At 34.7% G+C, this 12198-nt stretch overlaps 1 protein-coding gene across 2 annotated transcripts in view; it reads right to left on the bottom strand.

Annotated features, from left to right (window-relative positions):
* Positions 1-12198, bottom strand: part of Znf804a (zinc finger protein 804A) — a 395234-nt gene that overhangs the window by 132446 nt on the left and 250590 nt on the right. For both annotated transcript variants that reach the window (XM_074071237.1, XM_074071238.1), the window contains exon 2: positions 7567-7710. In XM_074071237.1, the coding sequence (XP_073927338.1) occupies positions 7567-7710 (144 nt within the window). The remainder of the gene's footprint in view (positions 1-7566; positions 7711-12198) is intronic.

The raw sequence follows: 12198 nt of genomic DNA, 5'->3' as shown, positions 1-12198 counted from the left end.
GTGGAGCTGACAGCCCAAAAGACACTCTCTTCTTACCATCTCTATAAGTCTCTCCCTCTCTAGGCAATTAAGTAGAGAAGGGAGATGAGAAAACTGCTTTTCTCCATTTTTACATTTTCTCTCCATCCTTATGTGTTTTTTTAAATAATTCTTTTGGAAGCAAACAATGCATTTTTACATGCAAACATGTCATCTGAAAACACTGTAAACAGTAACCTGGGCATCTCCAGTCTCTCTTTTATCCCTAGCTTCATACTAGAATCATCTGGAAAACTTCAAACATAGGACAAGAGCCATGGACCTATACCAGATGCTGGACTTACTATTTTTTACAACTTTTGTGGTAATTCTAACACTCAACTAGAATTAAGGTTTCTTTGGTCTATGCCATATCCAATTCCTTCCAAAGATGACATAATGTCATCTAATGTCTCCATTTCTATAGATGCCAGGAAAATATTTAAATATATTGCAATATAATCCTTTAAGCAGATAATGTAAAGTTTAGCTCAGGATAGAATTAGCAACAAATATTCCAGGATGTATTGCTCTCAAATCCCCACATTATGTTAATCTTGAATTTACATTTTTTTCTAGATTAATTTTCTTCTCAAAAAAAATGATCTTAATAATTCCCCAATAGTTTCTCAATTTCTTCAGAATAATAAATTACAAATAGATCTACACAGTAAAAGTAGACAATAAATGTATAAACTACTTTTCAAAATATATATACTTTCAGAAATTGCATTTGTGAAAGTTTGATCATTAACAAAGTACAATGAGAATAAAATATAAAAGAAAGTCATGCAATTCCACTCATATAACCAAGTTATATAAACTACAGGAAGAACATACTTCATGCAATAGCTACAAAAGATTAAAATTTCTTATTGAATTTTAAAACTTGGTTGACATTCCTAAAATGAAATTTGTTCAATTAGGTGTATTTTTCTCTCATATTCTTTTTCTAAACATCTTTGTGAATACATAACTATATTTACATAACAAAGAACAGAAACATTTGCTTCTTGTTCAACTATTTTTCCCTACACTCAATACCATATTGACTAAATTCATCTTCTATCCTTCAAGCCTTATAAACAGTGGAATATAGGAAAGAAAGAAGGAAACTAGAAGTCAATTGTGGGAAGGTTTATAAAAATAGCCCCGGTTCAGATGCTGGAAATGATTTCCCAATGTCTAGTGAAAACTCAAGATAAACCTACAATTTAGTTCTGCATGACTCATGAGAATTGCTATAAAATGTCAAACAGAGCAGGTTTATGGTATCTATATGCTCCTCAGTGTACTCATGTTGGGGGATGCAGGGACTATAAAGGAGCAAATTATATGTTCTCATTTCTAAGAGAAAAATCTTCAAAATAGTATTAAAAAACAATAAAAAAGAGTACAATTACACTGAAGTGCACATCACACACAAGGGAAAATACTTGGAGTGATTTCATCATAAATTTTCATATATAGAATAAAATACATTTGAAGTTATTTTTAATTAACCATTAATTATATGTACTTTTTTATACAAGTGTATATTTATGAACAAACATCAGGAAGTAATTCCTTTCTCAACTATCATATCACTGAACAGCAGTTTAAATTCTTAGGAAATGTTCAAATTTGGGAATAAAGCTGTTCCATTTCTACAGTAATAGAAATCCCTGCAGGAACAACACATTTCAACAACCTGGCCTGACCTTGGCTTCCTCTGGGGCAGAACAAAACAGTAAGCTGCAAGACACCAAGTCTTGACTTGCTAAGGTGAAGGTCACTTCTGTGTCTTTTGGGAGGTATTTCAGCAACATTGCAGCCACTAAAGCAAAAATCAAGATGTTTGAAGGGCAGGAGAAATAAGGCAATCATGCCCTTTTCTATCTCTTCACAGCATCAGTATGACAAATCTCAAACAGTGAAAATAACTCTGAATTGTCCATAGGATACCAGGTGAGAGGAAAGACTCAGTGTGGCTTTACTTTAAGGGCAGATGAGCAGGTGAAATGGTTTGGAGGAAAAGCTTTTCTTTTTTACCTGATGCTGAGTCTCTGATCTTTTATGATTTATTTCTGTGACTTGAATTTAGAATAACAGAAATTTACTGGAAACTATTTTACTAGTCTTTTTATATGAGAATCACTTATAAAATGTGGAATTGAGAATTAATTATATGTCAGAACTTATCATGAACACACAGACCTTAACTATTGTACTTGATGATTCTGAATTCTTGAAAGTTAAACCTAGCAGGCCAAAGAGAGCCACCTAGTCCAGATCCTCTGCATACAGATGCAAAAATGGAACCCTAAGACAAAAAGCTATGTTCACATCAGTACTTAGCAACAGAACCAGTGTGAGATATGCAAGTGTCTAGACTCTTCAAATGTGTTTGTTACAAATGTAAATACATGTTTCTGTTGTTTCCTCAATGATGCACATAAATACACTATGGTTATGTTCTTTTTAGATTTTTTTTAAACTTCCTTTGATAGTCCAGCATTTGAGTAAATATATAACTAGAAAGAAAAATGAGGCTTACTAGCCCATTGTTTTTAAACTTTCATCATTTTTACAGACATCCAAAAATGTTGCTACTTTTTAATAAACACATATTATAACCATATTATTTATTATATAAAGAAGGAGACATGATAATTAAACCAGGATTGTGGGTAAAAACTGAGGCAGTCCTATGACATTTACATCTACAGTTACCCTTAAAATAATGTATTTCTTGTTATGTAAAACTATCCCCTATGTTTTAAAAATAATATATTAACTATTGTGTGAATGTAGCTTAAAATAATGATTTGCACTACAGTTGTCATTTATCAACATAAATTTAAACTGTATATGTGTTAATAAAGTTCTGTAATTCTTTGGGCCCATACCTGTGTGCTAAGCCGTTAGAAACTATGATAGCAAGGCAGGAAAGAGAACAACTCCACCACTCCTTCCTCAATCTTAGACAGTGGAGAGAAAAGCAAAACGCTATCCACTGGGATCCAAGGCAAAGAAGCTACAACAGGACTTTGCTTTATAATACAAACATGGGTCAAGCCCTCCACAGTGAAATTTAGCAACAGGCATAGAGTAAAATCCCCCATACCAGGACAGAGGTCACAGACAGAACTCCATTCCTGTCTTAGAAGCAGGGAGAGAGCTGCATGCTGGAGGAGCAGACTCAATTTCATCCTGTATCACAGCTTTGAGTGGACCTGTGGCACCTCCACTCCCTTAAACTGTGCAGTTGTCTGTGACTATGAGACTTAGTTGTGACCTAGTTTAGTATCTGCCTTGGTGGCTGAACAAGTGTCTTAACCAGCTGTCCCCTAACTTTAAGCAGCACAGCTATCACCAGGCCAGTGCTTACAGATGGAGACTCAAGATCAGCTGTGCTACCAGGCAGAGACCTACACCCTGGTGGGACACACTTAGGTTTTAGCCTGCATCACCAGAAGCAGCTGTGTGACCAGTGGTACATCCTGAAACTGCGCAGGCACTGTAGCTGTGAGACTCAAGTGCAATACAATTTAGCATCAGTCTTGGTAGCCAAAGGACTATCTTCAACTATCCTACCCCAACTTTGGACAGAATAATGTGGAACAAGACTCAGTTGCCAGTAGGATAGGGTAGTAAGCATCAGCCTTCTCCTTGGACCTGAGTGCTGGACTGGTGAAACCTAACACTAGGAAGATCTTTATAGTTCTCATCCCCAGATTACTGCCTGAGGATAGTGTCTCTTAATAAGACCTGGTGCCAAATGGACAAAAAGGACCACAACCTATCTGACTTCAAGCTAGTCAGCATCAAGGTGTCTTGTTGCCATGGTCCTGTATTTTGATTCCACCTCACCCATATGTAGCCATGGCAGTATGGGCCTGGATCCTACTCAGTGTTGTGCTAGATTCAGTGGGCTGTAGGCTCATGGTATGACACAGCTTTGTGGCATCAGTTAGTTCTAGGCATGGCATGGGCTCTGGGACTGGCCTTTCATGATGATTATGCCAGTGCTGGCAGGAAACAAATCCTGCATTGCTTGATCACAGGCAAGTCACTATGGAAGAGGCATGTGGGCATAGCTTTCTCCAGGGAGGGGCTTGTGGGAATGGATTACACTTTTTATGTATTCCCCGAGCTCAGATTGAACAACACACTAACTGTGAGTTTGGGAGAAACCTGATGGATTGCCTTCTAGTGTTGAAACAGTTGGCAACCTACCAATAGCTGAGTCCTGGCAAACCTGGCCTTAGGGCACCATTTTATGGGGAAATAGAGGAAGTGACTTCAAGCTCAAAGAAATATTTAGCCCACTTAGAATTTTTGGACAGGTTAATACAAACAAATCCAGATTGTGAAGAATGGAATAAATACTTAATCTTTCAATTCCCACAATGACTTCATATACTTTCAACCATCAAGAGCTTTCAGGAAACTATGACTTCATTCAAAGGTCAAAATAAGGTGCCAGGAACTAACCAACTAGCAACCAGTACAGGAGAGCTCTCATACAGAAAATTTAAATAGCTATTTTGAGGAAATTCAGTGAGCTTGAAGAAAACACAGAAAAACCATGTAATACTGAACAGAGGACCTTGATATAGAGATGAAAATAATTTTTTTAAAAGTTAGAGAAAATCTTAAAAATTTACTAAATAAAATTAAAAATGCAAAAGAAGATATCAACAGCAGAATACACTGAAAACAGAACTCAAAGACAGGCTCCATGAAAATTCATGGTTGGAAGAGGAAAAAGAAAAAATAGGGTGAATGGAATGAAGAAAGCTTAAAAGAACATGGGGATAGCATTAAAGAGCAAATATTTGTGTTATTACCTCTTTGATCAATTAATATATGATAATAAAAAAGAAAAAAGAGTTACTTAAGAACAATTTAAAGGAAGAACACTTCAAAGAAATCAGAAAACTTCCCAAACATGAACGAAGATATAAATATTCAAGTTCAGGAAAGTCAAAGGTCACCAATCGATTTTTCATCAGAAATCAAAACTGATAGTTTCAAACTGTCTTTCAATTTTAACTTAGTCACATACAGTTCTTTCCCTTGTATATTTTTCTGTTCTTTTGCAGACCAGCTTTCTTAGATCTCCAGTAAACATAACTGCTGAATGAGACCTATGTTTTCAAATAATATGTCCAAATAATTTACACACCATGTAATAATAATAATTTTTATAGTATTCTAACTTTCAGTAGAGAAAAATGAGTATAAATTGTTCATCTCTAACCTGCGTCTCCCTTTACTTCATGTAAAGTGCTCAAGGGGTTAGTTAGAGCCATGTAGTAAACATAAGGATATCTGTCCTGGGATGATATCTCTGCCCGGAAAAGGAAGGTCATTCTCTAGATGTGCCACTATCAAGGTCATAACATCTTATAACCATAAGATTTTAAATATTTTCAGCTACTGAAACCTTATCTAGTGATAGTCTCATCATGTGAATGATTGATTCTCATGTTAAACTGATCAGTTCATCTAATGGTGTCGTGACTGGGCTATCTGCCTAAGTTCATAGACATTTTGATAATATGTTCGTCTTGAGTGCTCTATTCCCCGGATTATTGTCAAATGTGAGCCTTTGGACCTTCAAACTCACCAGTTACAGTAAGTCTGAATTCCCTTAGATTATTTGTATAGAATATGTTATGTATAAATTTCACCAAGAATAAGGAACTGGAAAGGCCCTTGATAGCCTGAGTTTGATATTCATGACATCTTTAAAACTGAATCAACATTATTTGGAAAGCAGATTTAATAGCTAGCAATATATTTTTAAAACACACACACACACATACATACACATACAATGTGTAAAACATATCAAGTGTTGTTAGGTACACATTGCAGAATTTTTTATAAAACAGATGTCAGTAACTGCAAAACATAATCGATATTACTTCACGATAGTTTCTAATGTGAAATTCAAGCAATTATATATTTATATCTGCACACTTTTATGTAAGAAAAAGAATATTTCTATCAAAAACCTTTCCCTTTACCAATATGCCAATGGTTATGCCACATAGAGAGCAGGATATTTATGCTAAACATTCATTAATTAGTCACATGTATACTTGAAGGTAATTTTCCTTATACAGTAGCCTCCCTAAAAACAGTTTAATCAGTATGAAAGACTGCAAGGATGAACAGCAAAATAAAAGACACACAGTTGGTTCATGACATTTTAATGTCACCATTTCCCCTGCTTTTTCTCACTTAAGATAAATAAGTCTGATAGAAATGGAAAGCAGTACAAGTTTGTCTGTTTAAAATTGTGCCTTTGATTTGTTCCAAAATGAACTCTACATATGGTATTTGTGGGGGCTGGTTAAAGAAGAAAATATTTATAAATTAATGCTAATAATCTTACATATCATTACTTAAACAAATGAAATTACTTTGGTAAACATAAGGCATATTAAAAAATGAAATCTATATTCATTTCTGATGGCATCACTATTCTAAGTGCATCAGTACATACAGAGTTGAAAAAGTCAATTTGGGATTTATAATTTGGAGTAAAATGAAAATAATTTAAAAATCAACTAAATGATGGAATCCCAGCTATTTGGGGGACAGAGATAGGAGGATACAGTTCAAAGCTAGCCCAAGAAAAAGTTAGCAAGATCTGGTCTCTAAAACAAGTCAGTCATGGTGGCACTGTTACTCCAAAGCAGAGAGCAAAGGGCCATGGTCTCAAGCAAACCCAAGACCCTATCTGAAAGCAAATGAAAGGACAGTTCAAGCCTGAGGGCCTTTTCACTTCCTTATTCTTAGTAAAATTTGCATACAGCATATTTTACACAAATAATCTAACAGAACTCAGGGTGGTTCCTTAAAGGTCCAAGTGATTCAAGTGGTAAAGCATTTGCCTATCAAATGTGAGGCCCTGAGTTCAACCATGAATAAACAAACAAAAACAAATTACACACATGTTATGTATGTATATATATTCAAAAGACTTGGACCATCTTTAACATATCTTTTTTTTCTTGTTCATCATTTCATATGGTTTAAATCTAAAATACATTTCATAAAGAAGTAACATCATGAGCTACATAGAAGCATTTGGCACAATGATGAAAGACATACAGAATGACAGTGGTCTCATAAGATTATTTTGCCTGGTGACTTCTCAAGTGTCTTTGCTTGTATAAGACACTTTAAGGACATTTGCATAATGATAAAATTGCCTTAGGACACAATTCTCAGGATACATTCCTCATCATTAAGTAATTCATGACTACATATATAAAATTTGCTTACATTTGATGTCTTCAGTATTGAACAAAACATATAAAACAACACATTTGAGGACACTAACAAGATGATAACCTATAGAATATTGTTTTCAAAGCACTCAGTGAAAGGCAATTGTATGCTATTTTTTATAATGGTCATTGTTTCAAACTTTGCTTTAGGTGCTTTAAAAATATTTTTTGTAACTATCATCAAATTATCACCACAAAATTAGATCTTTAAAATTGTAAGTCAAAGTTCAGAAATGCCAGATTTTTGGGGATTTCTTACCTGTTTGTGAGCATGGTCATATGAATTAATGTGATTGTCAAATTCCTGATGCTTATAGTACTGCTTGTCACAGAGTTCACAGTAAAAATTAGCCTTCAGATCTTCTAGAGCTTTTGCTATGGTATTCTCCTTCTCAGCATAGTCCTAAAAAAATAAAAATTCCAAGAACTGCAATTAGCTCTCTCTTGAGTTTACCTTATTTGAACAGTTGTCAACTTTAGTATAATAAAGCTTAGAAGTTAGAAACAGAATATAACAAAGAAAGAAAAATAAAGAAAATGCCAGCAAACCAAGTGATGCCAAAATAAATGGAAAGAATGACAAAATATGGGGAAGAAGAGGAAGGCATAGAGATAAATAGAAGTCCCTGATTGAATGGGTTTTCATCTTATGTTAGCAAAAACAATGGAATCATATTGCTATTTTGATTCAACTGTAGATTTCTGACTGTGGCATAGTTAATAAAACTTTTCTGCCATGAGTGTCAAAATGTGCCTTGCTTGAAGAGGTCTATATATTAGTGCATAATTATTAAATTTTTGTATTTTCTTTGTTTTCTTGAATATCTCTATATAACTTACTACTAATCTAAAGTAAATTTCATCTGACTAATGTTTGCATCTGAACCTAAATCAATTTATATTAAAAGTTAAACATCTAGTCTATGGAAAATAAGGTTTTCTGAAAGTCATTTAAGTTATTTACTTAAGTTGTTAAGCATTAAATGGTATAGCAAATTCCATAACACTTCCCCTGCAAAAGTGAAAGACTTAGTCATTCATCATTAGGTTTTAATTAAGAACCATAAAATAGCAAGATTTTTGACTGTGGATTTCAGGTTTTCTTACTTAGAAATGTATGTGCTCTTTCATACCTATTTAAATGTTACCCTTGCCAGACAAATTTTACATGTTGAAATACGGATTGATTCTTTAACTGAAATGCAGATAGAAGAAAAATCTAAAATTTAGTCTTCACCACAGAATATATTATGTTTCCATTGTAAAAATTCTCTTATACTTCTTCAAGATTCAAAATAGCTACATATTCAGTCCTAATATTATGAAACATTTCCTTAAGGACTAGGATTAAGAGATGAATAAGAGATGAATTAATCCTCTCAGTAGCAATGACTATTGTCTTTTTAAAATATACATGCTAGAAAGGACTCAGAGGCTGACTGTTTAAATTGTTTTTATGAAATCTAAAAGTCTGTTAATTTAATAAATTACTAATACTTTATTTTATTGTACTACATTCTCATCAAACTCATATGATAAACTTGAACCTTGGTTTGGAATTCGTACCTCATAGAAATCAACTGTATGCCATAATCTATAAATACATACTTTACTTTCTCACTTAATTTAAATACATTAATTCAATGTTAGCTTTTATTAGTTCTTTCAACTGCACAGGAAAAGATAATAAATTGTAAAATCATTTAAACTGTTTATGCATGATTTCATCAATTTCAGTAACTAATTTACTATTTCTTAGCAAATTTATGAAGCATTTCCAGTTATTCTCTTTTATTACTTCTAATACATTAAAAAAAAGTAGTCTAAGAATATGAAAATGGGTCATATAGACCTAAACTGCTTACTGAATTTTTATTCAATCATCAAAATATTGCTTTTTGGACTAGACAATTTAAATAAAACAAAAATATGACTAATACAATTTCATGGGTAAAGTGTGTGAAGCAGAGATAGCATTCCAATAAATATATGAGTTATATTATAATGACAGTAGTGCTTGGTTCAAAGCTAAATTAGCTCTCAGAATGATCTTGAACAGAAATTTCTTGATAAGCTAGTTGAGTCTCTCCATTAACTATAATTACAGTAAAGTTTACTTCCTATCTCTAGATGTTTTATTTCATTTATTTGTATCAGTATTGTTCTTCTTAATATCAATATTCCTCCAGAGAGATAAAAATTATTTCCTTCTTATTCTGTCTATGGAAAATTTAATGGAATAAGCTGATTTCCTAGGTAAATTACATTAGTCTTAGACTAAATTTGAAGAGAAAAATAATAATTTAAAAATAACAATAACAGCTAACATTTATTTATTGCTTACATAGGATCAGGTACTTATTTAGCATTTGGATGTGTTAACTCATTTAATCCTGATTAAAATAATAGAGATACATATTTTAAACATTTCCTCAATTTTGAGAACACTCATAAAGCTCAGAAAGTTAGTCAGCTAACTCTAGAATATCATGAATAAGTATGCAGTACATATTTGAGCCCAAGCAGCCTGGTCTAGAAAATATAATTATTTTTAAACACTTAAACACATGAAAAGAAAGAGAATTAAGGCTGGCATAGTGGTTCAAGGTGGTAGGTTACCTGCTTAGCAAGCATGAGGCCTTGAGTTCAAACCCTAGTACCACCAAAAAAAAAAAAAAGAGAGAGAGAGAAAGAAAGGGAATAATATAATAATTCCCATGTATTTACCACTCATATTCAATTAATAACTTAAGATAAAACTTGCTTTAGCTTATCCTATATCATTGAGTAGCCTTCTTCATATAAAATATGACAATAACAAACTCTTTCATGGTGTCACAAACAAAATCATTGATTCCAAGATGGTGACTACAGGGAGGCAGCAGAAAGCCTGCTTCCTAAGGTGAACTCTTGGAGAGAGGCTGGAGATACACCTGGCAGGAAAAACCACCAAGAAGAGGCAAAACTCCAACACCTCCACACCCCCAGCCCGCACACAGCATCCCCACACCACATTAAATGGAGACACCAGGAGGGCTCCTGCACTGCCAGATTCCAGCTCCTAACCTGCTTGGGTGATGCAGACCATCAGATAAGTGGCATGTGATACTCCCTGGGACAAATCAGCATAGCCCCCTGGATAGACTGACCTCTGCCCAGGGAAAAAAAGAAAAAAAAAAAAACTGAATAATAAACAAGCAGCTGAAAAAAATAAAAAGACACATAACAAAGAGAGTAGGGTGCCTGGAACTCTGGAGAGTGGGGGTAGGGGCACTGCCTTACGTGAACTGTAAATAAGCAAACCAGCCAGAAAAGACAGGAGTGGCGGCCCCTGCTCAGCAACTCTGGAGTGGGAAAAGCTTGTAACAGTGGCTGCCATGTAGAAAGCGCCACTGAAAGGGGGGAGGGGCACTGCCCAAAGTGAACTACATGTAGGTGAACAAGCTGGCCAGAGAAGGCAGGTGTGGTGCCACCTCCCGCGGTGTGCCTGGAAAGGGGAAGGCATCCAACAGTGGCTACAGTGTGGAACACTCTACTGGAGAGTGGAGGAAAGGCACCTCCCTATGTGAACTCTAAATAAAAAAGGACTGCCATTGCAACAAGCAGGTAGGGCTGTACACTGGAGAAAACAAAAGGGGCAAGCATCCAGGAGAACTCTAAATAAACAAAGCCTGCGGGGCTAGGTGAGTGTAAAGGTTACTCCTGAGATCAGCAATAAATAAAGCCTGCAGCAGCAGCAAGCTGATAATAGGTGGCAGGTGAGCTGCAGCCTCAGGTAGACATTCACAAAGCTCTCTCCAGACTCTTTTTTTTTTCCTTTGATGAGACAATGACAGAACTACTACTCAAACACCAACACCAGCACTGGATGCTGAAGGACTAATACCAAAAGTATTAAGAAGGAAACTTTATTGCATTTGAACTTGGGAATTTTTTTTATCCTCTCTCTGTCTCTCTAATGACTGTTTAGCTCACTGTTGATTAGGACACTATCTCTCCCTGTGTATGTCTTCAGCTCTGTTTTTTGTTTTGTTTTGTTTTGTTCCCCTTTTCCTTACCTTCTTTGTTCTCCCTTTCCTCTCACGCTTCCATTCTAGATATCATCATTGTTACTATTACAAGCCAGACAATACTAAATTATACACAGTACAGGGACAGTAATAGTAGCAAGGGCAATGATGGGAAGACAGAAAAAAGAAGGAAACCATTTTCCCCCCAATAATAAATTACTACAGGAACCAGAGGTAAATGAAGAAAACAAATGCCCAGATCCAGACTCCAACAAAATGAAGATAAACTATGCTGAAGAACACAATAAAGCCCAGAAGAAAAATCTGAAAGAAGAAATTCTGCAAGTAATCAATGAAAATTTTATAGAGATGACACTGGATATGGTCAACCAAAATGTACAGGAGACACTCAAGAAATTCCAAGACAACAAAAATAAAGAATTTGAGAAAGCACAAGAACAAATAAAAGAAACTATAGAAGCACTGTATAAACACTAAAGTGAAAAAAAGACATGATAAATAAAGAGATAAATGAACTCAGGACGAAAATAGACAATATTAAAGATGAAGAGCCTCAGGATATGGAAAACCTCAGGAAAAAGAATGAAAAGAATTGCAAAACAAAATGGAAGGCCAATCCAGCAGACTAGAACAAGCTGAGACAGAATCTCAGAACTCCAAGATGAAATAGTAATTAAAGGAAAAACTGAAGACTATTAGTTAAACAACTCAAGACCTGTGAAAAGAAAATGCAAGAACTTACTGGCTCCATCAAAAGACCAAACCTGAGAATCATGGGCATTGAAGAAGGAGAAGAGGTGAAAGAAAAAGGGATGCATAACATATTCAACAAAATAATTAGAGAAAATTTCCCAAATCTA

Source organism: Castor canadensis, chromosome 4, assembly GCF_047511655.1.
Source record: "Castor canadensis chromosome 4, mCasCan1.hap1v2, whole genome shotgun sequence".
Lineage (NCBI taxonomy): Eukaryota > Metazoa > Chordata > Mammalia > Rodentia > Castoridae > Castor > Castor canadensis.
The sequence above is the reverse complement of the archived record's forward strand: the minus strand, read 5'-3'. Positions and strand labels throughout refer to the sequence as shown.